This window comes from Pygocentrus nattereri, chromosome 18 (genome assembly GCF_015220715.1).
Source record: "Pygocentrus nattereri isolate fPygNat1 chromosome 18, fPygNat1.pri, whole genome shotgun sequence".
Classification (NCBI taxonomy): Eukaryota; Metazoa; Chordata; class Actinopteri; order Characiformes; family Serrasalmidae; genus Pygocentrus; species Pygocentrus nattereri.
Window position 1 is genome coordinate 37,291,159 of NC_051228.1, and position 26,043 is coordinate 37,317,201.

Genomic DNA, 26,043 nt, shown 5'->3' on the forward strand with positions numbered 1-26,043 from the left:
CAGTAACATTATACATATTTAAAGACAACGATAGGATTAACGATAAAGGGAAGAGTTTGAGTAAGTCAGTAAAAGCATGTACTTGGTATGTATACTATATTTTAGTACATTTAAACCTCATTTTTAACATTCAGGATCTTTTTTTATGGTATGTGAGTTTTCAGAATTGTTTGTTGTCTAGATGCAACATTGTGTAACAGCGGAATGGATTTAGCCAGTCACAAGTCAGGTCTCACCACTTCAGGGAACACGCCTCTGTATCACTTCATCCCAATGTCGCACAATGTTGCCTCAAGGCAACATACTTCAAAAGGACCCCTGCATTAGCTTAATGGTTTTGAATTTAATAATCAGATCTTAAAGAAATAAATCAAGGACCACTTTATGCAAGACAGGTAAATTGATTTTTTTTTTGTTTTTGTTTTCATAATGCGTCCAGTAGAGGGTTAACCCTCTATTGCATAATGTTGCCTCAGGGCAACAAACTCATTTTCAGTAATATTACACATATTTAAAGACAACAATATTTGTCTTTATCAATAATCAATAACAAGCATGTACTTGGTCATACTATCTCTTAGTAGGCATCTCTTTTTTTAAATTCAGTATCGTTTTCTTTTGTTATAAAAATTAGCAGAAATGTTTGTTGCCTAGAAGCAACACAGCGCGATTTTTAAAAAATTGATTTGTAATTTAATAATCATGTCCAAAAAAATAATTCAGGGACTATTTTATACATGAAAAGTGAACTGATTCTTTTTTTAATTGCTCTTGTAATGCATGCAGTAGAGGGTTAATGTATTTCGTTCCATGTATTTTGCTTTGCCTCAAATGTGCTCATGCGTAGTCTGTTAGAAATATACTGAATGTGTTGTTGTTGCATTCCTATTGGCATATTCCTCTGTATATGACAGCTGTGTTTCTTATTACTGCACATGTTATAGGTGCGTGATTACTCTGGCACATACACAGTGAAGCTGATCCCCTGCACCACAGCCCTGAACATCGAGTACTCCGTTCCTGCAGTGTGTAACCCCAGAGAGCCAATCACTTTTGATCTGGACATTCGGTTCCAGCAGGTACAGTGAAACAGTGAAAATGTGCTGGTTTTTGCTTTATACTTTGTGTTTCTTAACCATAAATCTACTGTTGTAGGAAAAGTACATCCAGATTTATTCAGGATTATTTATTGAATATTACACAACAGTGAGTTCCAGTCACGCAAGCTGATTGGTTGAGAGGCGTTCTAACTGTGCTGTTATTTCACCATCACATTACAGTGTTTGTGAAATCGCGGTTGCTAAGCAACGACTTTGAGAGCTGTAGGAGACGCTCAAGCCATCTGAACATTTTAACTTCTGACTTTGCCACAAAATGAAAACGGACGCTGTCAAGACCACATCTGGCCGACAGCCGATTTGGTCCGACTCTGAAGACGAGACGACGCTAAATTCCCAAACTGTCGTCACCACTGAGCAGCTTTTCAGTCGGCAGCTGTGACGGAAGAACAGCTGAACAACCTGGAATCAGCCAGAAATGAACCCAACACCATTTGCCAAACTAAACGGGCTGTAAGAAGCTTTACAGACCGGCTGGAACAAAACAACATTAATACTGATCTGGAGAAACTGACCCAACTGAGCTGAACCTGATATCGGGTCAGTTTTACAGCTCAGTCTGATTTGGTCTGACTCTGAAGATCAGACACGTCTGGCGAATGGTGTTGGGTTCATTTCTGGCTGATTCCAGGTTCTTCAGCTGTTCTTCTGTCACAGCTGCCGACTGAAAAGCTGCTCAGTGGTGACGACAGTTTGGGAATTTAGTGTAAGGAGCTGGAGAACGAACTGCCGGCTGAGCAGCGAGTGGGCGGAGCTCGTTACTCTGACGTAGCAACGAGCTGCTCGTTAAGGAGCTCTAATTAGGAGGAAGGAGCTGAACATTAAAACATATTAAAGCCGCGTTCACGGCCAGTTTATTCATTTCTTACTGTATTTATTTAACTGCTGTATTAAAGCAGTAGAGACACTCGAGGAGGGAGTTATCACCAATAACATCACGGCTGAGATGATCTACGGCCACCAAATCACAGCCGGGATGTTATTTCGTGAGGACACAGTCCCTCTCGTCTTCTATCGTGTTCTGCTGCTTAATTAAATCTTAAGACCAAGACAAGCAAATATGTGCAAAACAGGAAGACAGGAAACACTGCATAGAAATAGTGACATGATCTGGTAAGCCTTAAAGTAGTTTTATTACCTTTACTTTGTAGGTGCTGGCTAGAGATCTTTCTTCAGGGAATACATTAATAACACAGCGTTAAGTTCATTGATAACAGATCATAATGTTCAGCATGATATTTCATACCTGCCACCACTTCCTTCTGTAGGTGAGTGACCCTGTTGCTGTGGAGTTCAGTCTGAACACGCAGATGTTCCTAATGTCTAAGAGGTCTGTGTGGCTGTCTGATGGATCCATGGGCTTTGGGCAGGAGAGTGATGCAGCTTTTTCAGAGGGTACGTTCACAGGAACTCATTCATTCGTGGGATTTTTCACGTGTTGAGGCCTGGATAAAGAAAAGTTAATAAGTTAAAAGTTACCACTTTGGTCAAATTTAAAACACTTGGCTTAATATGGTTTACAGAGACATATATGCATATTTTTTGTTTTAATATGCAGGGTCATTCAAAAAGATTCATCTGATTTCAAAATGATTTATTTTACTTGTAAATCGTTACAGATCAGTGCAGTGAACTGTAAACGGTTTAAATGAGCATAAAGACATCAACACCACAGTCAAACTCATCCCAGACTGGATCGAGCGTGTCGGGCGTCGCTGCGCTCACGGCTCTTTCAGTGGGATTTCGGAGATCATCCAGTGCTGAGGAACCAATGCCGAACGTTCTGAGCTGCTGGAGCTTCACTGCCCACGAAAATCAGGCTGCACAGGCTGTAGAACGCAGAACGCTCTGCTCAAGGCTCTCATCTCCTCTCAGACTGAAGGACCCAGTCAGAAACTCTATGACCCCCTCTAACAGTTGGATTGTGATTGGTTCCTAGACGCCTCACGGCTGTAAAAATATGACGCTTTGAAATCGGATGAACCTTTTAGAGTCACCCTGTATTTCTGATTATGCAGTTTATTGGCCAGGACGTAAATGCAGTCAGATGTGGTTTCTCAGCTGGAAATGTCACAACCAACTTAAAATAGCATTTTCTCTTATTCTAGGAGATATAATCTATGGACGAGTGATGGTGGATCCAGTGCAGAACCTGGGTGACTCCTTCTACTGCAATATTGAGAAGGTTTATTTATGCACTGGAGCAGATGGATATGTCCCCAAATATAATCCCACCAAGTTCGAGTTTGGCTGCTTGGCAGACTCCCCCTCCCTACTCTACAGATTCAAAATGATTGTAGGTGCTTGAATATTATTACACATATTTATATATCATATAATAAATATCTTAAAGCTCGCTTGCTATCATTTTTAGTCGATACATAGACACACCTTTATATCTGGCCATCACAAAACATGCTTACATGATTTATGTGGAATGTTATGATGCATCAGAACAAAGTCACCAAAAATGATCTAACAGACAAGATATAATCTTATGATGTGTTATAATGAGACAGGGTTTATCTTTCATTGATCTTTCCATCTTTTTTAAGGATAAAGCACAGCCAGAGACTCAGGCTCAGAGTTTTGGTGATGTGGGCTTCAATGCTCTACTGGCAGTAGACGACCCATCTGCCATCTCACTGGTGAAGCAGCCTGGCTCAGATGGCTTTAGACTAGACTCTGCTCCCCTGTTCCAGGTTTGCACCTCTTCTGCTGTCTCGAAATATATTAATTAACAAACATTTTCAATTTAACACCCCAGGAACGCAGCACGTCTCTGATGCACACTGTGCAATTACACTCATCTTCAAAAAAAATAGTTGCATGGTGGGTTTGACATCGTGAGACGTGCGAATGTTTCAAGTTTCATGCTCGGCTGCGCATGTAGGCAAGGACGGGCCTTATCGCTGTACCTGCCTGATTATATAAGGTCGTCCAGTTACGTATGCTTTCCATTCTGACTCATGCTGATGTGTTAGTAGCATCCCTTGCGAGCGAAGTTTGCCCCTGAGAAGAGTTCACAAGCAGTTCGAGCAGTTTTTAAGAGGTCGAGAGGGATCGCATTGTAGGACTCAAGGAAGCTGCATGGTCTTATCGATGTATTATGAGCTATACCAGTTGTGCAAATAGTGCCATAGCACTATTACAATATTACCAGCAGTGGACAGAAGAAGGCACGCACCAGCGGAGTGATACAGCGGCCACGTGTGCGGACGTTCAGTGAGAAGTGAAGCCCTCCATGAGTCATCCTGTTAGTGCCAGCACCTTTGGCAGATGGCTGCAGGACTACATGCATGCAGACCGTTACAGCAACCGCCCTTAACACCATGTCAGCATCACCAAAGACTACAATGCTGTTGTGCCAGACTGTCATGGAGTGACTCCGAATGGCAGCGGGTCATCCTCAATGATGAGTCCCACTTTCCTCTTGGTGGAGACGACCGACGAATCCGTGTGTGGAGGCATCCACATACTGCTGCCGTCTCGGAAGTCTGCCTTGAAGTCACAGATACTAGGCCGAGGCCAGCAGCATCTCTAGACCTATCCCTGACTGGAAATTTGTGGGATGCTGCTGGACATGCTATCAACACTCCACCCCACCACAAAATCTGCAGGAACTGCGTTAGAACATTCAAGCTGCTTGGACACCGTTAGGAACCTCTACAACTCCATGCCGAGACGTCTGGCATGTTGCAGGAGCGAACATGGTGACCTCACGCCAAACTGAGAGACACTACTTCAGTACGTGTAGCTCAAGAAACATCGCCCACATCAGTCTAAATGTTTAATAGTTTATTGTTCCTGGTAACTTCTACCTCCCTTCCAAACAGCATTGCACTCCGACACTTTCTTTTGGATACAACTACTTTCTGATGATGAGTGTAGACCTAAACTTTGTGTTAAAAAGCTTAAATAAACAGTCTCTGACGCTTGTATTTAAACACAGTTCAAAGGCTGGATTGGAAATGGGTCCCTATTTGCGATATTTAGGGCACCATTAGGCATCTCGTCCATGGCTATGAATGAAAAGCCAACTTCAGTCTTGCAGGCAACTAATGTTCATTTCTTAATGTGACTGATAAATACTGACACAGGCTAAAGATGATAAAAGTGTCCAAATTAATATGTTGACTTATGTGTTTTTACCCCGTTTACTAATGAAGGGGGGGGGGGGCATTTTGCAGTGTGATATCTTGTACAATTATCGTAAATATAGTCAATAAATCTACTCCAAGTGAGATTGTTGCAAGCTTAGTTTAAGATTATTTACCTTATTTTTTAGATTTTTTTTACTTGTTTTAAGTAATTTTATTAAATAGAAGTATCTCTCTATGTCTGGCAGATGATTGTGCTTGTTTTAAGAAATGTGCTTGAAACCAGCTAAATTATCTGCCAACATAGTGAGATTTTTTCTTCATAAAATTGCCTAAACAAGTAAACAGTGTCTAGAAATAAGCTGAATAGTCTTAAAATAAGTGCACATCTCAAAATGGTTAATATCAGACATATTGACTAGATTTGAAATCCTTTCATTTGACAAGATCCCATTTTTTGCAGTGCACTTTTGGCCAAAATGTGTTGTCATTAATTGGATGTGTTGATATTTATATCACATTTGTTCAACTTTGTTATTATACATTTATGGGGTACAGTATATGTATACTAGCCATACTTGCTTTAATTCAATAATACAGGCCAAAAAAGCAAAATATTGTTTGAAAAATAATAATACTAAGTTGTATGACAATTAGATGCCGGTTTAAGCTTCTTCCTCCTCTTTCAGGTGGCAGCAGGCAGGGAGTGGTACATCCATACCATTTACACTGTGCGCTCCAGAGACAATGCCAACCGTGGCATTGGCAAGAGAAGCCTGGAGTACCACTCCTTCATGGCGGGCGCCACGCTGCCCTCAGCTCAGAGCGGCAGGCACGGCAGACGCTCTGCCAGAGACGTCCCTGCCTTCGCAGAGGAGATCAGCGCCGAGAACAACAGAGGGACCAACATCATGCACATCGCTTTGGACCGCAGGAACAGGCGGGCTGCCCCAGATGGAGAGCTGTTTGCTGACAGCCTGGCTCCACAGGGCCTGGGCAGCTACAGTGCTGAGGACAAGGCGGTGACAGTGGTGGGAGCTGTAGTAGGGCTGCTTCTTGCTGTCCTTCTTATGGCCGTCCTTGTCCTGGTGGTACGATCTCAGTGGAGGCCAACAAAGCAGGCACCAAAGGTCTCCTCCAGCATGCAGCCCGTTATACTGAGGAGCGGCTTTGACTGCAGCGATAGTTCGGAGGTCTGAAGGCTGGAAAACGTGTCCCTGTTCTGATTCCTGTGCCGTCTCGGATGAGTCCACCGTCTCTTGTTGTGGCTTAACAAGTGCCTCAGACAGATCCAGTCCTGTGGAGAGCTTACGGACCAAAATCACGCCCAGCCCAAAGGAATATCCATCTGCATCTTGACAGCGTGTGTCAGGTTGAATGGTATCGACATGAAATGCCAGTGCTTTACTGTTCCACCCGTAGCCAGGTATTACGCTCTACCACTTTCTGATTCACTAAGAGGTGTTTCAGGATCGGCTACAACTGTTCATATATTTTAAATGCTGTTGATGAGACAGAAGTACCTGCTGACGATCATGATGTACACCGATCAGGCGTAACATTCTGACCACCTCCTCATTTCTACGCTCACTGTCCACTTTATCAGCTCCACTTACTGTATAGCTGCTCTCTGTAGTTCTACAGTTACAGACTGTAGTCCATCTGTTTCTCTGATACTCTGTTACCCTGTTCTTCAGTGGTCAGGACCCCCATGGACCCTCACAGAGCAGGTAGTATTTGAGTGTCTGTTGTGCTGGTATGAGCTGCTGGACTGAGAATAGTCCACAAACCAAAAATATCCAGCCAACAGCGTCCTGTGGGCAGCGTCCTGTGACCCCTGATGAAGGACTAGAGGATGACCAACACAAACTGTGCAGCAGCAGATGAGCTGTCGTCTCTGACCTTACATCTACAAGCTGGACTGACAAGGTAGGAGTGTCTAATAGAGTGGACAGTGAGTGGACACAGTGTTTAAAAAGGAGGTCATAATGTTCTGGCTGATCGATGTATTTTGCCTTTATATCACAAGTTAAATCATTCTAAATTGTATTCAACATAACATGTAACTTGTAATGGGATTGCGTATTTAAAATCATTTTTAAAACGTCTTCGTTTGATGATTATGGTATTTTACAGTGATTTGAAGTTTAAGAGAAATAAATCAAGGTGACACTGAGAGCTTTGCCTTCCCTCAACAGAACATATTAGCAGAACAAGGTTATTTAAAAAAATCTTAAATATCACCGTCACGGAAATCTGTAAAGAGGCACAGAGACCTGTGACATGCACACCCCAAAATTAAGCCTAACAGGAGCAGAATCAGGTTGACGTCTTAAATTAAAAGTCCTTTTCCTGAAGAAACACATTTTTGGCATTTTTGCATAAAAGCGTATTTTTAATGTAAAAATGTTGGACTATTATTTTAAACGAAATTGAGTCAGAAAGTTATAAGAAAGAGAAAACCGAATTCTCTCGATTCGCTACATTATATTGCTCATCATGGCCAGTAGCACATTTTAAGATCAGGTAAAACGGAGTCAGAGAATTATGTTTCTCGGTTGTTTTGATGGTCATTGTGCACAAATGTCAGACTGTGAGTAGAGGACACTGAATACCTGCTGCAAGTGTATTGTTTACTTAGCGTGGTGTCACAAGCCATACACATTTACATTCATTTTATATTCAGTGGTAATGTAACACATCCTATATGTGCTGGTTTTTTTTACTGTGTTCTCTTGATTTTTAAAAAGTTTGTCATGTTTTTCGTGAGGGGCATGAGTGTGTTGCTGTTGCATGTATTACACACTTCAGAGTGAGCGCTGATCAAAGATCAGTCCATGCCAGAGGTGGGTAAAGTAGCTGTTCTGTTAAACAACTTAAGTGGAATTAACATCAGGATATAACCAGTGTGTGGTGTTGGTGTGTGTGTTCCTCAGTGGTCTGCTGGACCCACCACATTAGTGTTTTTAAATCAATACAGCCAGAACAACTTATCTAAATATACCAGATGTTTAAAATATGTAGGGTTCTCCTTTAGCAGCTGTAGCCGGTCAGCAGCCTGTCTATGTTGTCCACACTTACACACTCTGACTGACACACACACACACACACACACACTAACAGCAGGCCATGTAGGAGGAGAACAGAGTGAAGGACACAGCACCTCCACACTTTTACTCCCTGCAGGTTCAGCCCAGCACCACATGTGTAATATAAACGTGTCGGGGGGTGAACAGAGTGAAGCTCTGAAAATGGGTTCTTTTATGTTCTCCATAGAAAATGAACAAAGACCAAGAATCTGAGGTTGAAATAATAATAAATCATCATTTTTTCTTTTGGTAAACACTGAAAACGGGTCCCACAGACCTGAACACCACACACGGGTTAAAACCTACTCAAGGATCCTTATAGAGCTGCAGTGGAACTTCTTAGTACATCCAGCATCTGTCAGTATAGGAACTTATAATTAGTGAATTTAGCTACATTAAGGTGCACCCACTGCTGACACAGGTGTTCATTAACACATACACAACTTACATGATCTAAATAGAAGAGCATTGTCAGTAGAATGGGATGCTCCGGAGCAGGAGGATGGAGGTCCATCAAAAACCTTCCTTTGGCTTGAGTTGGACTGGAGTTTGTGATCCATAACTAATCATCCAACATCAGTACCTGAACTCACTAAAGCTCAGAAGTACAAATCCCTCAAAATTATACCTAAATTCATGGCATTGTTGTCAGAAACGAACCTTGAATCTCCAAAAGGGTGACTTTACAGGAGAAGGAAAAAACCTACTTTACTTTTAATGTAAGTCAATGGAACCAGACGTCTTTCCAAGTCCTTTCGGGCCGTTTCTTTTGGTCCATTCCATGTGAAATTAACACACACTGTAAAGGGTAACAGGCGTTTTCAAATTATGTCAAAAACTGAAAAATGTTTTTTCTTCCAACAGCAGTGATTTATTACCCACCTCTGGTTACTGTCCACCGTATCTCAGTACCTACTATCATACGAAGCAAGTGCTGTCCGAAACCACTCTTGATCCGAGGTACATATGGACTCTGACTTAGAAGAGATTAAAGGTGTGAACAGTGAATGTGACTCAGGTATTTAGATTGTTGAAGCAGCTACTGTATATCCTTCATATAGTGGTCACTGAATTTAGCCACTACAGTATTCATTTGTTTAGTGTAAACACACACACACCTTGCTGCTGTCTGATTTTTGTTTTCATCTGCATGAATATTGGACCTCATCCATTTTTTCCCTTGGAAATTGTCTCATTACAGTCATTTCCAATATTTTTATGGAACTGTAGTAGAATATTTAAGGGTCTTTCTACAGAAACGTCCATTTTTGTGTCCCTAGCATTTACAGATAGATCACACTTTAAATTGTAACCCTGGTGTTTTTTTTTTATATTTTAAAATAAATCAGTGTGTTATTTTAACAATTTGAGCCTCAATTTAGCAATACTGGTTTTTACATCAGCTATCTAGAATTCAGCTCGTCCCCACAGTCATGTGTGGAGGCTGAGGCCATATTTTGAGGTAAAAAACATGGTTTTCTTCCATTTTAACTGCAATAATCTACATGACTATGAAATTAAAATTTCATTTAAAGATTTAAATGGCATAAAGAAGACAAACGTCAAATAAACATTATAAAATCTATAATAAAAGTCCCCCAGGAGTCGTGTCACCGGTGTTACTGCGTGACAAAAATCTCCTATTCTGAAATAAAAGTCACGCCGATGACGTCACTCGACCTCCTCTGACCTGTTGTCTGAGGATCTCTGAAGAAAAGCTCATGGTGAGTCCACTGTGTCTCTCAGTTCTCAGAGATCTTCTCATTCAGCTCATGATCTCATATGAAGCTTCTAGCTGACGTCACTGGTGCGACCGACTTTATTCTGAGGTCACTGTGAAAAAACAGAAACACAAATGGATTAAATTCCATATTTTAGTGGACGTTCCCTGATGGACAGCGTGTGGTTTGATGCTCTGTGAAATGCATTGATCATTAAAAACGTCTCTGGTGTTTCCTTTATTATGTGGAACACCGATGACGCTCAGTAACACCAGTGACTCCTATGGAGGGACAGGAAAGTGGACGTTTCTGTAGAATGACCATTATCTTTTTTTCAGTAATGTACACCAACTCTAAAAAAGAGAAATGCTTGTGCTAATGTCTGTGTACACCACTGCGTATCTGGATGGAGTAGAACTGAATCTCCTTTTTGCATATGACACAGCTCCCCCCCCTCATGAAATACATTCCTTATATTACAAATAGATGTTCTATGCAATGCAGTTAGTAGAAGACCAACAGCGGCACCCAGTTCGTTTTCATTTCACTTCAATACTTGAGCTGTTTGTTCCATAAAGGCACTGTCGAGTGAGATTACAGAAACGAACACGTAAGATATAAAATGTCTTTTTATGTATGCAGATGTGTTTATGGTGCAATGTTGTGTTTGGCAATGTTCACTGTATAATATTTCCAATGGTCAGTATAACTTTTTGTAAAACGTCTGGAAGCCACAAATAAAATAACTTTGGAAAAATATCCAAGTGTATGAAAGGATTTCATGATCTCAGAGTCAGTGATGGTGGTGGATTCACCGCTAAAAATCCTTTTTAGACTAGGCTTAGACTTAAACTGCAGACTAGAAAGTGGCAGCTGGTTTGACAAGTTCATTTTTTTCTTAAGAAATAAAATATTGTAATGTCTATTTCAGGTTTTTCTATTTCTACTCTTTCTTACTCTCAGGTGTTGGTATGGTCCACATATGCTGCGCACCCAGACCGCTGTTTATAATCGCTGCTGTCGGATCAAAACCTTGTATCTCCAAAGCGGTGACTTTGCAGGAGAAGGAAAAAACACGCTCTACTTTTAGTGGAAGTCAATGGAACCAGAGTTTTTTCCAAATAATTTTGGGCCGTTTCTTTCGGTCCGTTCGTCATGAAATTTACACACAATGTAAAGAGCAACATGCGTTTTCCGTTTGTCGAAAAAAAGAGAAAAACGACAAAAATGGAGATACGAGGTTTTGTTCCAATAGCAGCGACATGCGTACCAGAATGTCGACACAAAGGATTAAACCATAGATTTAGATGGTCTTCCCTAAAGAAAGTAAACAACACATCTATATCCTAGACATATTAACTGTAGAAATATCAGGGAGAATAAAAACCCTGTTATGAAATCTCTATTGGCAGAAAATAAAATCAAACTACTTTAGGCCGCTGGCTGTGGTGCTTTGTGTGTAGGCGACTTATGTTCTAACTAGAACACTTTGTTCGCTGGCCACCAGCATGTTCAACACCTTTAATATCTCATCCCATTTCATTTAAAACACAGTCATTAATTCAGACTTGGTCTCCCTTTTGCTGCAGTAACAGCATCAATTCTTCTGAAAAGGCTTAACGCTGGATATTGGAACACAGCCATGGTAAACAGCTTCTATTCAGCCTTAAAAAGCTTTAGTGAGGTCGGGCACTGATGTTGGGCGAGAAGACCTGGCTTACATTCGGTGTTCCACATTCATCCCAAAGGTGTTCAGTGGGGTTGAGGTCAGAGCTCTGTGCAGGCCACTGGAGTTCCTTCACACCAAACTTAGCAGACCATGTCTTTATGGACATCAGGTGTGCATGCTTGCCATGCTGAAACAAGAAAGGACCTTCCCAAAACAGTAGGCAAGAAATTGGAAACATACAGTTCTCTAGGATGTCATTGTGTTGTCTCTTCACTGGAACCAAGTGGCCCAAACCCTGAAAAACAGCCCCAGACCATTATGCCTGGCAGCAGGGAGCAAACCCTGGTTGCTCTGAATTACAGCGCTGTCACACTCCACTCTAATGTTCATTAGCAGTAGAACCCGAGAGGGACTGTGTTACGGTGAAATACCATCCCGGCTGTGATCTGGTGGCCGTAGATCATCACAGCCGTGATGTTATTGGTGATAACTCCCTCCTCGAGTGCTCTACTGCTTTAATACAGCAGTTAAATAAATACAGTAAGAAATGAATAAACTGGCCGTGAACGCGGCGTTTAATATGTTTTAATGTTCAGCTCCTTCCTCCTAATTAGAGCTCCTTAACGAGCAGCTCGTTGCTACGTCGGAGTAACGAGCTCCGCCCACTCGCTGCACAGCCAGCAGTTCGTTTGTCAGACCGACTGATAGTTTGGGAATTTAGTGTCGCCTCGTCGTCAGAGTCGGACCAAATCAGCTGTCGTCCAAGTGTGTTTGTGGCAAAGTAAGAAGTAAAAAACGTTCAAATGGCTTGAGCGTCTCCTACAGCTGTCAAAGTCGTTGCTTAGCAACAGCGTCTCAGCGGAGTGATGCAGTGTGAAAAACCAGTGACGTTATACAGAAACAACGCCTGAGAACCTGTAGAGAGGAGAATTCCCACTCCCTGCAATGTCTTCCAGTTTTCTTAGACGCTAGGGGGCGCTGCCGAGCGAGTCCAAAATGAACGGGTTGATATGGAGCATTTGAGCAAAATCATCGTTTATAAACGCTGAAACATTTTTAATGTAAAAGAATACAATCATTGCCTGAACAGCATAAAACATTTTAACACCGCTGTTATATTTAAGAGCTTTTAAACTCGAGTTACAGGAGCTAAAAACGGCACCTCATGTACATTCATGATGTCAGAGAGCGCGAACAGCCAATGAGCTGCTCCGCTCGCCCATCAATCATCCCGCTCTAGCAGTAAAGCCCCGCCTCCTGCTGCCCGAACCCCGATACTGTATAAATAAAGGAAACACACAGGCGAGATTTCTTTGTTGTTTTTAGTGAAATCCCTCCTTCTACTGTCTAAAACTAAGGGAAAGTTCTGGTTCAGTGATTAGAGATTAGTTTAACTTTCGTTTTTAGCCACTGAGTTCCATTCACTCCCATTCATTGAGGACTTGCTCACGGCCACCCTCTGCTGATTTGTGATTGGCTACCCACTGGACCAATAGAACTGAGACGTGCTGGTTAAACTTTTTATTTAGTCTCCCCATTTATCCCCTTTTAACTATTTTGCTATTAAACTGTTCTCCCTTTTTGTCTGTCTTTATTTTTTATTTTATTTTATTTATTTATTTATTTTTATACCTGGCTACAATCAGAAAGGTTCAATGCCTCTAAATATGACCTCACAGAAAGTTATGTAAAATGAGGCATGATGCCCGAGTTTTAAAATAAGGTTTTGACCTTAAAAGCATTTTTAAAAGCCTGTTCATGGTGGAGAGACACGTGCACTCTCACATTTCACCACATTTTATCATTATCAACGTAAACCGAACCAAACACCGTCTCTAAAGAGTGCCTTTCGCATTTTTACGTTGACGAAGCACAAAATCGGAACAGGCAATGGCAGAAAACCTGACAGTTACAGTAAGTTCTACTACACACTTGGAAAGGGAGGAGCGAGGGGGGTGATGTAAATTAAAGATTCTCAAAATTAAAATGCCATGTATTACACAGGCTAGATCATAAATAAGGCCTAAGCACATTGGAATAAGTGCCCTGAAATAACCTCAGTAGGGTGCAAGAGAGGAAACAGATACTATATAAGGAGCGAGTGAACTTGTGAACCTTTCAAGGCCAAAAAGCCGAGATGGAAAAGTACCAGCATGCGCTTTAAAAAGGATTCAGACTAGACTTGGAGATAATGGTTCACACAAGACCCTATTTGATAGACATATGAAGGTCAATTTGAATATAATGGTGGTTTTGTGAAACCAGGAGATGACAAAAAAGAGGTGGGGCGATGTCACCCCACCTTCACCGAGGGTATAAAACATGTGTACAAATTCTGTATATTTGGGTGTGTCGTCCAACGGCCTTTGGAAAACATTCTCCATGCTCAAGAAATAAAGGACCTGCACTTCTGAATTCTGAAGAGTCTTCTCGTACTTCCCGTATTTCATAGTTTGTTCTATTCTTTTTAATTCTTTCAACAAATTGAATTCGTTTTATTTTACAAACCATAGATAGAACTTAGGCTTGGTGGTTAAACAAGTGTCGAGTTACGACAGTGGGATATTCAGTTGGTTGCAAAATGCAACCTCACCACTAGATGTCACTAAATCTTACACACTGCACCTTTAATGTTGGCTCACTTCAGCATTAAAATCTGCTCATTTCATCTGGGCAAAAGCTTGAATCAAAGCTGGTCAAGCTGTAGGATTTTAAACAGCAACAAACGAGAATTACAGAGTTTACTTCCTGACCAGTTTGGTGTTCTGAGTTCTGAGAAGAGTGACTTACTATTTATTTTAACATTGTCTTACTGATCGTAAGGTAATTAAATGTTAATATATGTTCAGTGTAGCTCTTGTTGCCCAGCAGTACGCGGTTCGCTGTTTTTGCTCTTAAAACCGGCAAAAACACTGCGGTGGCCCAGCGGCACCGACATCGTCAATAGGCTGGCTCAACTAACTCTGCAGCGCTTTGGTACATTCTTAAAAAGTAAAAATGAACTAGTGAGCTCAGGAACAGCAAAAGGCCCAGAACACCAGAGAAAAGTCCTTTCCCTGTTAAAGAAAAAACCCTCCACAACAGTTGGCCTGACCAGGAACACCCACCAGAAGGCAGGCACATTACAGCCAGTCAATAATCAAAAGCCAACCAGAGTAAATACAGAAGGTTTCCCACAGAATGCAAACCACCACTGGGCCTCAACAACGGGAAGACCAGATTAGAGTGTGCCAAATACATCTAAAAAGGCCTGTACAGTTCTGGAACAGCATGTTATGAACAGGCGAGACAAATAATGTACCGGAATGATGGGAACAGAAGAGAACGGAGAAGGGAAGGAAATGCTCATGATCCAAAGCGTACCACCTCATCTGCCAAGCGTGTTGCTCCAGCGTGGGCATGTATGGCTGCCAGTGGAACATTCACTGATGATGTGATCGCTGACGAAAGCAGCAGGATGAATTCTGGAGGATGAGCACTATCTGCTCAGATTCCAAAAGCTTCACAATGAACTGGATTGGCTGGACGGTGATGCACAGCGCAGATGGACGATGACCCAAAGCAGACTGCAGAAGCAGCCAGGGTTTTTATAAGGTAAAGCAGTGGATTGTTCTGCAATGGCAATCACCAGACTTGTATTTCACTCACTGAAGGCGAGAGTGAAAGTAAGGCCCCGTCCCATTTCTTCTTTTCACCCCTACCCCTTGTTTTCAGCGTCACCCTCACCCCTAGGAAAAGAGTTATAGGGCAGTGGTTGAAATCTCGCCCTACGAAATGGGAGCCTTCAATACAAAGAGCTTCACTTCATTATCAGCTACTAACGCAGCTCTGTAGGCGACCCTGCCCGTCTGCAGGGACAGCAGAGGAGGGGAAAGTTCAGCTCCTCACTGCTGGGCTTTAGTTACATTTAGGGATCATACACCTTCAAAGAGGGGGGCAGTTATTTATTATCACCCCCCTAATTCTTCAGTGATATGAAGCTGAAGTCAGATATTCTTGTTGGAATTTTCCCGTTCCACCTTAAATGGAAAAGCTGTTACATTCTGGCGCCTCAGGTGTCAGAACTGCTGGACTATTTAAGGTGGAACGGGAAAGTTAGCTAGATATCTACCGAGACGTTATCATGCTATTAGTGATTTTTTATGCTTGTTATGAAGAAAAACAGCCAAAATTCACTGAAACCACATTAAACTAAGATAAAACGGTGATTATTGTCATTTTTAACAGAGAAAATTCTCACATTTGTGGGTTTCTTTGGTCTCTCGTTCAGCCGTCTTGCCGGTTTTTCTTCTTTCCTCATGTCTCTTTGTCTGGAGTCTCTGAAAAACCTCCGTTTGGAGGGTCATATAGCCCCAACACTTCACCCCACCCCTCTATCTCAACAAGAATCGGGACACCGTCCCCCTAGACGTGAACCCACAAATCAGAAGGCTAAGTGGTAGGGGAGAGGGATGAAATGGGACAGCTGCAGTAACGGCCTGGCAGAGCATCACCGTGGACGAAATCCAGCATCATCTCATCCTGGTTATCACCTGTTCAGCCTGTTACCCTCAGGCAGATGCTACAGGTGCATCATATCACGGACAAACAGACTAAAGAACAGCTTCTACCCCAGTAGAGGACTGAACACTGCCCGGCGCTGACATGCACTGCCATTCAGGAACCAACAACACAGGATCCGAGTGTCCAGCTGCACCTTTCCACAACATTATTAATGATATTAAAGCTGTTTACATTCATTTGCACGTTATATTTATTATTAAACTGCACCTTAAACAGAAACATAGTGATTCTATGTGCAATACCCTCATATACACCCTTTATTTTACTTTTATCTCATTTGATTTTAAATTATTTCATTTTTTATTTCACTTTTTATCATTTTAAATTTTACAGTCCTTCCTTTAATATCTTGCATTTTTATATAAGCTTATATTTTCGTTCTTTTCCTAGTTCCTTGTTTTAGTTAACGCACCGCTGGGATCGCGGCCCGATTTCGTCGTGCATCGGGTGATGTCAGTGGGGTCCAGACTTCACGCAGCATCAGGGCCGTCTGGTGGGCCCCGGTTGCGGGGCATGCTGTCAGAGGTCTGCGTGGCACTGAAGGCTCCACCGTCTCTGTAAGCTACGAGAATTCACGTGTTGTTCATGTGATCGGCTGCTTCATAACTTCACCATCACTTCATTCATTTCAATTGTTTTACTGTTCTTCTGTATTGTTTACATAAATATGATTTAGGGGTCATTCTACTTTATGCAGGCTATTTATTCATTTGTGGGATTTCTCTTCATGCATGCTTTGGCCCAATCCTGCCTACAGCGGGCTGGTTACACACACACACACACACACACACACACACACACACACACAACGTACTGGACGTGTGTGTAAGTTCTGGAGATGCTCCACCGCCGGCTACTGATGAATTTAGGGTATTTGTAATATTTGTATGGTTAGCTATTCAACTCAGTTTAAACCCAATACCTACATTTAAAAGTCTCTCCTCAGCGCCGCCCTCCACAATAAGAGTCCCTAGCGATATAAACCAAGTGAACAAATGCTGGAGAACAAATAACCTGAAACCACCATGCACAGCACTTCCTGAACTAGAGCCCAGCCGCGCTCAGGCGTCTCACCACCCCCCGTCACCACAAGTCAATTTTATTTATACAGGTATGGACCCCACTGATGACATCCTGTAAATAAAAATAATGCATGGCCACGCCTTATTAACGCGTGGGAACAATATCCTAATGCATGGCCATGACTTAATAAGGCATGGGAATGAGATGATTAAGATCACAGCTTACTAAGTAGTGGCCACACATTAGGATCTCGTTCCCACGCTTTACTAAATCGTGGCCATGACGTAATTATTTCGTTCCCAAGCCTTACTAAGACGTGGCCACAACTTAATCATCTCACTCCTGCACTTTACTAAGTCGTGGCCACGATTTAATTTTCTCATTCCCAAGCCTTACTAAGATGTGGCCACGACTTAATCATCTCACTCCTGTGCTTTACTAGGTCGTGGCCACAACTTAATTATCTCGTTCCCAAGCCTTACTAAAACATGGCCACGACTTAATCATCTCACTCCCGCGCTTAACTAAGTCGTGGACACGCATTAGGATGTTCTCACGCTTTACTAAGTCGCGGCCATGCATTAGGATCTCGTTCCCACGCGTTAATAAGGCGTGGCCACGCGTTATTGTTATTTATACAGGATGTCACCAGCGGGGCTCCGTATTTACATTTACCTTTGTGACATTTTTTTATTATCATTATTATTATTTTTACTTTCCGTCAATAACGCACCTCGATCCGCCCCACTTCCTCTTCGCTCCCTCCGTCCTTTCCGCTCTCCTCCCGCAGCTCAGGAAGCCGAGCGCTCGTTATCATGGCCACTGCTGGGGATACGAGGGGGGAACTGCAGAAGGAGCTGGTTTGTGCCATTTGCCTTGATTACTTCGACGACCCTGTGATCTTAAAATGCGGCCACAATTTCTGCCGCATGTGCATTTTAATGCACTGGGAGGAAAACGGCGGAGACGACATCGGCTACCAGTGCCCGGAGTGCCGGATGGTGCGCTGCGCTTCCATTCCCTCGCCCTACTAGCCCAGCTCCCTCTGACGGACTGAGCTGGAGACGTTAGGCGTCCCTCTCCCTAACGGCCACGTTTTAACGGACAGCAGGTCCTCGGTCCGGCGAAGCTGAGCGCTGCCAGGGTTTTGGTCACTCAGCGCTTTACATGCGCGTCTTAGCGTCGGAGCTGGCCAGGCGTCTCCACCAGTTACCGTTACCTTCTGCCTGCGTTATCTAACCTAACCGACGCGATAACTCTCGCAGGTTAAGTCTGATAAAAAGCCGGCGAGGTCAGTAAACCTGTTTACTTCCTGACCAGGTTTATTAACCCAGCTGGGACGGTTAAATGACGCGTATTCCTGCTTAAAGCGCTCTTTTAAAAAACGGCCGTAGTGAATCTGCCGGAGCGAAGGCGAAAGCCATTGGTTGCCAGTTCACGTCCTGTAAATCACCCAGCTGCCCAACAACGTTAGTCCGGCAGATTTTCTTATAATCCACACCAGATTGAGTTCATAACACTAGAAAAGGATCGCTGGAAAACGAAAATAAAACCCTCTGCCCTCAAAATGAACTTAGAAACACTGGGCCCCCAGAAACTGTTTACGTGCTAAGCTAACGTTCCTCTGGAAACAGCTAGCGTTAGCCGCCTAGCTCCCCCCATTCAAATCTACGAGGTTAGTTAGCTTCCAGGCTAACGTTTTCGTTAGCTCGTGTTTTTTTTTAACGTTAGGTGAACTCGCGGAGCTTAGCTAGCAGGCCGATGTTTCGATTAAGTCGTATTTCGTCTACTTAACCCCAAACCTACGGCGTTTAGTCGCCAGGCTGGTGTTTTGGTCACCTCGCAACGTTATTCCAGCTCTTTCCCTCAAACCATTCGGAGCCTAGTTGGGCTTAACTGGCTTATATTCTGGCTACTGACCATCGTTCTCCGCTTCTTTCACACGTTTACAGGTGTTTGGCAAAATGAGCTTCACGAAGAACTACCTGGTGAAGAACCTGGTGGATAAACTGAGTGAGTTTGACTGTCTGAAGACGTGTAGGCCACCGGCGCCACCAAAGCCACTCCGAATGGATGGGAAATGCGAACGACACCACGAGGAGCTGAAGCTGTACTGCCACACAGACAGGAAACCCATTTGCGTTGTTTGCAGAGAATCCAGGGCTCACAGGTGAGCTGTCTGCCTTGCATTGCTTGTTACTGCTCTAACGTGGAGTAACAGAAGTCACCCTTCAGCTCCAGCTACCTTTTTCACGAGTTGAATGCCCTGTAATGTGATGCCATCTCATGCCATGGACCTTCTGCATGTTTCCAGGCACCATGACGTCGCCCCTGTGCCAGAGGTTGTTGAGGACATGAAGGTGAGAGACCATGATCTGCTTGACCCCAGCACCTGGACTCCCTTGCTTGCGACTAGTTTGCAGCAGCTGTGTGTGAACCAGCTGTTAGTCTTCCTAGACCTGACTTGTGTGTGACCAGGATGTGACTGAGGCCCAGTCCCATTTCTTGTTTTAACCTTAGGGGCTGAAATCTTGCCCTACAGACCCTTAAATTAACAGAGCGTCACTTCATTAACGGCTACCAGCGCCGCTCTGTAGGCGACCCTGCCCGTCTGCAGGGACAGCAGAGGAGGGGAAAGTTCACCTCCTCACTGCTGGGCTTTAGTCACATTTCGGGATCATACGCCTTCAAAGAGGGGGGCAATTATTTATTATCATCCCCCACCCACCCCCCTAATTCTTCAGTGATGTGAAGCTGAAGTCAGATGTTCTCCAGATTCTTCAGAATTTTCCCGTTCCACCTTAAACGAATCAGCAGTTACATTCTGGCGCCTCAGGCGTCAGAACTGCCGGATTATTTAAGGTGGAACGGGAAAGTTAGCATGCTATTAGTGATTTTTTTAATGCTTGTTATGAAACAAAACACCATAATACGTGGAGATGACATAGTCTTGCTGTTTTTTGTTTTTGTTTTTTCTCATAACTCTGTTTGGAGTCTCTGAAAAACCTCCGTTTGGAGGGTCATGTAGCCCCAACTCTTCACCCCACCCCTCCTTCTTTCTCCAAGTGGTAGGGGCGAGGGCTAAAATGGGATTGGGCCTAAAGATGCCTTGTTTTTTTTGTTCCCCAGGGCGAGCTGAAGCTGAGGCTTATCAAACTAAACTGGCAGAAGTCTATGTGTGCCAGAGTCAAGGCCATAGATGAGCAAGCCAAAGCTGATGTCAAAGTACGTGAGGTTTAAGTCACACTGCAAAATAAAAGCAAGATAAGGCTGGTTTGAGTGAATTTTAACTGCGGTCAGTACAGAAACCTGTCTAAAACAAGTCAAGTCACATCTGTTTACGTTCACAGCTGAAGAAGCAGGCTTTGAAAGAGAGGATCGAAGATGACGTCGGAGCTCTGGTCCAGTTCTTGCTGGACGAGAAAGATGGGCTCTTGGAGAGACTGGAAGACGAGGAGGCCTCCACGATAGCGTTAATAGACGAGAACCTTAAGCTGGTGGAAAGTGAGGCAGCTAAGGTGGACAAGGCCATTGCGGACATTCAGAATCAGCTCAGTGAAGCTGCCAATTTTGAGGCAAGTCTTTCAGTCCTTTTGTTACTTATAAAGGCCTGTGATTGTGCTTTTATGACATTCATTGGAATCTTTTTTATATTATGACTTTTTTATTTTTATTTTTATAGAGTATCACCAAAGCATACACAAGGTACGTTGAAAATTTCTCTCTTTTTGTACAGTAACCATATATGAGAGGTATTCTCTGTGCACAAATGTGTTGTTGTCTTGCCTTTAGCCCGAGCCACGTGAGCCTTACTGTGCAGGCAGTGAACTGTCCCCCTGATTTCACCGAGTTCACTGGCCCCTTTCAGCTTATACTGTGGAAGAAGATGATGCATGTGCTGCATACAAGTATGTGCAGTGATTTTCCTGAGTCAGTAACTATAGTGTGCCTTTAGTAGTGCCTCATTTGCATTACCTTCCTCTTTTGGCTGCCTGTCGTGAAAGTTCTATTACCTTAGGTTCTAGACTCTTGTACCACTGCGCTGTGCATGGTAGAATTTTTGTATTTGAACGCACCCACTTAAAGGTGGCAGGGGCTTGTTAATGAACTGATGAGTTGGTTTAGAGCTGGGAAATGACTGAAGCATGCAAGACGAGGATACTCCAAGTGAGAACCGATGCTCTGGGTTACGTTCTGTGCAATAAAATGTTCCACCTAACTCGGACCCGTCTTCCTTACTCCACCACACCTAATCCAGCACATCACGTGCTTGTTAAGTTGAATTCGATGTGCCAGATGAGGGGAAAGTACAGCGATCAGGCATAACATTATTGCGCTTATTGTCGGCCCACCTTGTAGATGTAAGGTCAGAGACGACAGGTCATCTGCTGCTGCACAGTTTGTGTTGGTCATCCTCTAGTCCTTCATCAGTGGTCACAGGATGCTGCCCACAGGACGCTGATGGCTGGATTTTTCTGGTTGGTGGACTATTCTCAGTCCAGCAGCGACACTGAGGTGTTTAAACACTCCAGCAGCACTGCTGTGTCTGATCCACTCGCACCAGCGCTACACAAACTAACACACCACCACCACATCAGCGTTACTGCAGTGCTGAGAATGACCCACCACCCAAATAGTACCTGCTCTGTGAGGGTCCATGGGGGTTCCTGGCCACTGAAGAACAAACAAGGAGGTGGTCACAATGTTATGCCTGATCGGTGTTTGTTTCTAGTATAAAAATGGATTAGGAACCCTTGAGAACCCGCGAAGCTCACATCTTTTCTCTCTCAGTGCCCCAGAACCTGACGCTCGACCTGGACACGGCCCACCCCTCCCTGGCCATCAGTGACTTTGACACCAAGGTAGAAGAGGGCCGGGTACGCTCACAGGAGCCTGATCTGCCCCAGCGCTTTACACGCTTCTTCGGTGTCTTGGCCACTGCCCGCTACTCGAGTGGACAGCACTACTGGGAGGTGGACGTGCGGGACAAGGGCGTGTGGTACCTGGGTGTCACCACTGAGTGCAGCAACCGCAAGGGCTTTGTCAACCTGTCTCCTTCAGCTGGCTATTGGAGCCTCTGTCTTCAGGACCGACTGTACGCCAACGAGGAGGACTCCCGCGTGCCTGTGGCCGACTACTGGAACTCGCCACGCGTCGGCGTTTTCCTGGACTACGACAGGGGCCACGTCACATTCTTCGACGCAGTCACCATGAAGCGCATCTATAACTTTATCGCGTACTTCGACGAGCCCGTGTCGCCCTTCTTTAGCCCGGGCAAGAACGACCCGGGCAGCCGGCTGCAGATCTGCCACTTTTACTGATAGGCCCGTCGTTTAGCAGCCAGCCTGTGAAAAACGTTATATTTCTATAATCAGAAGTTTCCATGCCTGGGCGTTCTCTTGTCGGGAGACATGGTGAGATTCAGACTGTGAGGTTCTTCAGCTCCCGTTCGTTCGATTTAGGAGAGCACAGTGCTCCGCTTCACCCAAATCCGAAAGAATCCGAGGCGGCTCTGCTCGTTACTGTTGGATTTACGATGTAGCCCTACTGAAGTTCAGGTAGAGATACCTTGCAGGTTTTAAGCAAATAGCAACTCGAAGCTGCTCATGACGTCTCCTTTCACCTCAGTGTTGTCTTGCGTCTTTGACTTTTCAGGTAAAAGTAACTAAAGGCTTCACTTTAAAACGAGTTTCTAAGTCACGGTGGAATTTAGGTCACTCTTTTAACGGTAGTAATCTTTCAGTATTTTTTTGCAAATAGCTTTAGAGGTGAAACTTCTCACTATTATGTGCTCCAACATACTGTGAGTTTTATTATTATTATTATTATTATTATTATTATTATTATTATTATGATTATTATCATCATGTCAAACACATTGGATGCTTTTTCACCTCTTTGATATTTCACATTTGGACCCTCCTTTAAGTTGTGTGAAATATATTTGTACTTTGATATAACTGAGTAATTAGTATGTAACACATCATAGGCAAGTAGTACACTTGGCTGAACTCAACGTTTTTGCACAGGTTGCAAACAAGTGATGTTTGGCCAGTTCCTAGACCAGAACAATAATATAAGCTAAATAGAGTTACGTTGTACTGCCTTTCTACCTTTCTTGAAGGCTGGAATTGCTAAAACGCACCCCTAAGCCCTGAAGACTGGCTCCGAGTGCACATCGCACATTTCTTTGGTATATTAATCATGGACTATGAATTCTTAATATTCATTTGGTTGTTCATCTCAAGCTAAAAGCCTTTTGACTGAAGATTGTGTGCCATTTTTTTGGTCTGCTTTCGTTCGTTTTACATTGTTTATACTTTACGGTTTTAATTTAGCCGTTTCGGCTTTTTTTTTTACGTATCCTGTATTTCAGGCAAAGCAGTCGACGAAACTGAAATGAGAAGACTGTTGGTCTCATCAGTTGCAGCGAACGAACGCGTTTGTGCGTCGGGCCCATCGATTGTAACTCACTTCTGTTCCATGTCGTATGTAATAAGAAATGTAGTTTATTAGTGTTTCTATTAATACCTGTTCTGTTCTGCCGAGCTCTGAGCTGGACTGTGGTTTTGACTTTGCTGTGTAAGATCAGAATCATGTCTGGATCTCCAAGCGGAGACGGGTGTGTTCTCGTAATAGTTTTTATGCCCTGTGACTGGTGATGTAAGAGGGTTGATGGCGTTGAGAGATCATGTGAACAGATTAACATTTGTGTGATTTGTTACTGTAATAAACTACTGCAGTATGTTTTTATTTTCCACAGTTATACATTTGGAAAATAAACTTTGATGATGATTACCCTTCTCCTTTTTTTTTTTTTTTTTCTTCCCTCCATCCATAGCGACCAGGCCTGTCAGTCATTGCATAGTCACCCGACTGTTCCTGCTGTCCCAACTTTATTCTGGAATTGCCTTTACTGTTCTTCAGTGGTCAGGACCCCCAAAGGTACTATTTGGGTGGTGGGTCATTCTCAGCACTGCAGTAACACTGACGTGGTGGTGGCGTGTTAGTATGTGGTGTGCTGGTCTGAGTGGATCGCCAGCACCTCAGTGTCACTGCTGGACTGAGAATAGGCCACCAAAGTCCTGTGGGCAGCGTTGTGTGACCACTGATGAAGGAGTAGAGGTTAGAGAACTGCAGCAGCAGATGAGCTGACAAGGTTGGGCTGTATAATAGAGCGGACAGTGAGTGGACACAGTGTTTAAGAACTCCAGCAGCATTGCTGTGTCTGATCCACTCAGACCAGCACCACATCGGTGTTAATGCAGTGCTCAGAACTGAGAATGACCCACCACCCAAATAGTACCTGCCCTGTGAGGGTCCATGGGGGTCCTGACCACTGAAGAACAGGGTAACAGAGTATCAGAGAAACAGATGGACTACAGTCTGTAACTGTAGAACTACAGAGTGCAGCTATGCAGTAAGTGGAGATGATAAGGTGGACAGTAGTGTAGAAACGAGGAGGTGGTCAGAATGTTCTACCTGATCTGTGTGTGTGTATTTATTTATATATATATATATATATTCTGCTGTTGGAACAAAACCTTGTATGTCTATTTTTGTTGTTTTTGACAATTTGAAAATGGCTATTATTCTACGTTGTGTATAAAATTCATGATGAATGGCACTTTGGAGATAAAAGGCTTTGTTCTTACAACAGGGACACTATATTGGAAAGTATTGGCTCATCTGCCTTCACATGCATATGAACTTGAGCAACATCCCAGCCTTAATCTACAGGGTTTAATATGATGTCGGCCCACCCTTTGCAGCTATAACAGCTTCAGCTCTTCTGGGAAGGCTTTCCACAAGGGTTAGGAGTGTTTATGGGAATTTCTGACCGTTCTTCCAGAAGCACATTTGTGAGGTCAGACACTGATGTTGGACGAGAAGGCCTGGCTCACAGTCTCCGCTCTAATTCATCCCAAAGGTGTTCTATGGGGTTGAGGTCAGGACTCTGTGCAGGTCAGTCAAGTTCTTCCACACCAAACTGGCTCATCCACGACTTTATGGACCTGCTTTGTGCACTGGTCTCCGCTGCTCTAGAGTCCAGTCGCTTTACACCACTGCATTCCACGCTTTGCATTGCGCTTGGTGATGTAAGGCTTGGATGCAGCTGCTCGGCCATGGAAACCCATTCCATGAAGCTCTCTACGCTGTTCTTGAGCTGATCTGAAGGCCACATGAAGTTTGGAGGTCTGTAGTGATTGACTCCGCAGAAAGTCGGTGACCTCTGCGCACTATGCCCCTCAGCATCCGCTGACCGCCCTGTCATTTTACGTGGCCGACAACTTTGTGGCTGAGTTGCTGTCGTTCCCAATCACTTCCACTTTGTTATAATCCCACTGACAGTGGACTGTGGAATATTTAGTAGTGAGGAAATTTCACGACTGGACTTGCTGCACAGGTGGCGTCCGATCACGGCACCACGCTGGAATTCACTGAGCTCCTGAGAGCGACCCATTCTTTCACTAATGTCTGTAGAAGCAGTCTGCAGGCCTAGGGGCTCGGCTTTATACACCTGTGGCCATGGAAGTGACTGGAACACCTGAATTCAGTGATTTGGATGGGTGACTGAAGACTTCTGGTAATATAGTGTGTATATATATGCATACTATGAACATCAGTCAGAGGCAATGTGACTCGAAGTGTCCAGAATGTGCTTGACCTCATTCACACACTTGCGCACGGTACAGAAAGACAGAATAAAGTGTTGAAATGTTTATATTTACAGTTTTTAATTGCACACTGTTAAAACTG

General features: G+C 43.6%; 2 protein-coding genes across 2 annotated transcripts in view; both read left to right on the top strand.

Annotated features, from left to right (window-relative positions):
• The window catches only part of frem2a (FRAS1 related extracellular matrix 2a), a 137,954-nt gene extending 131,077 nt beyond the window's left edge, over positions 1-6,877 (top strand). Inside the window, exons 20-24 of the mRNA XM_037547206.1 lie at positions 945-1,079; positions 2,387-2,513; positions 3,227-3,414; positions 3,674-3,820; positions 5,908-6,877. Of these exons, the coding sequence (XP_037403103.1) occupies positions 945-1,079; positions 2,387-2,513; positions 3,227-3,414; positions 3,674-3,820; positions 5,908-6,417 (1,107 nt within the window). The 3' untranslated portion in view covers positions 6,418-6,877. The remainder of the gene's footprint in view (positions 1-944; positions 1,080-2,386; positions 2,514-3,226; positions 3,415-3,673; positions 3,821-5,907) is intronic.
• An 11,156-nt stretch (positions 6,878-18,033) lies between these two features.
• trim47 (tripartite motif containing 47) lies at positions 18,034-24,081 on the top strand. The gene is made up of 8 exons (XM_017691442.2): positions 18,034-18,284; positions 19,236-19,453; positions 19,598-19,643; positions 20,413-20,508; positions 20,634-20,858; positions 20,966-20,988; positions 21,076-21,191; positions 22,075-24,081. Exons 1-8 carry the CDS (start codon positions 18,099-18,101, stop codon positions 22,602-22,604), a joined length of 1,440 nt encoding a protein of 479 aa, XP_017546931.1. The 5' UTR covers positions 18,034-18,098; the 3' UTR covers positions 22,605-24,081.
• Positions 24,082-26,043: the final 1,962 nt, after the last annotated feature.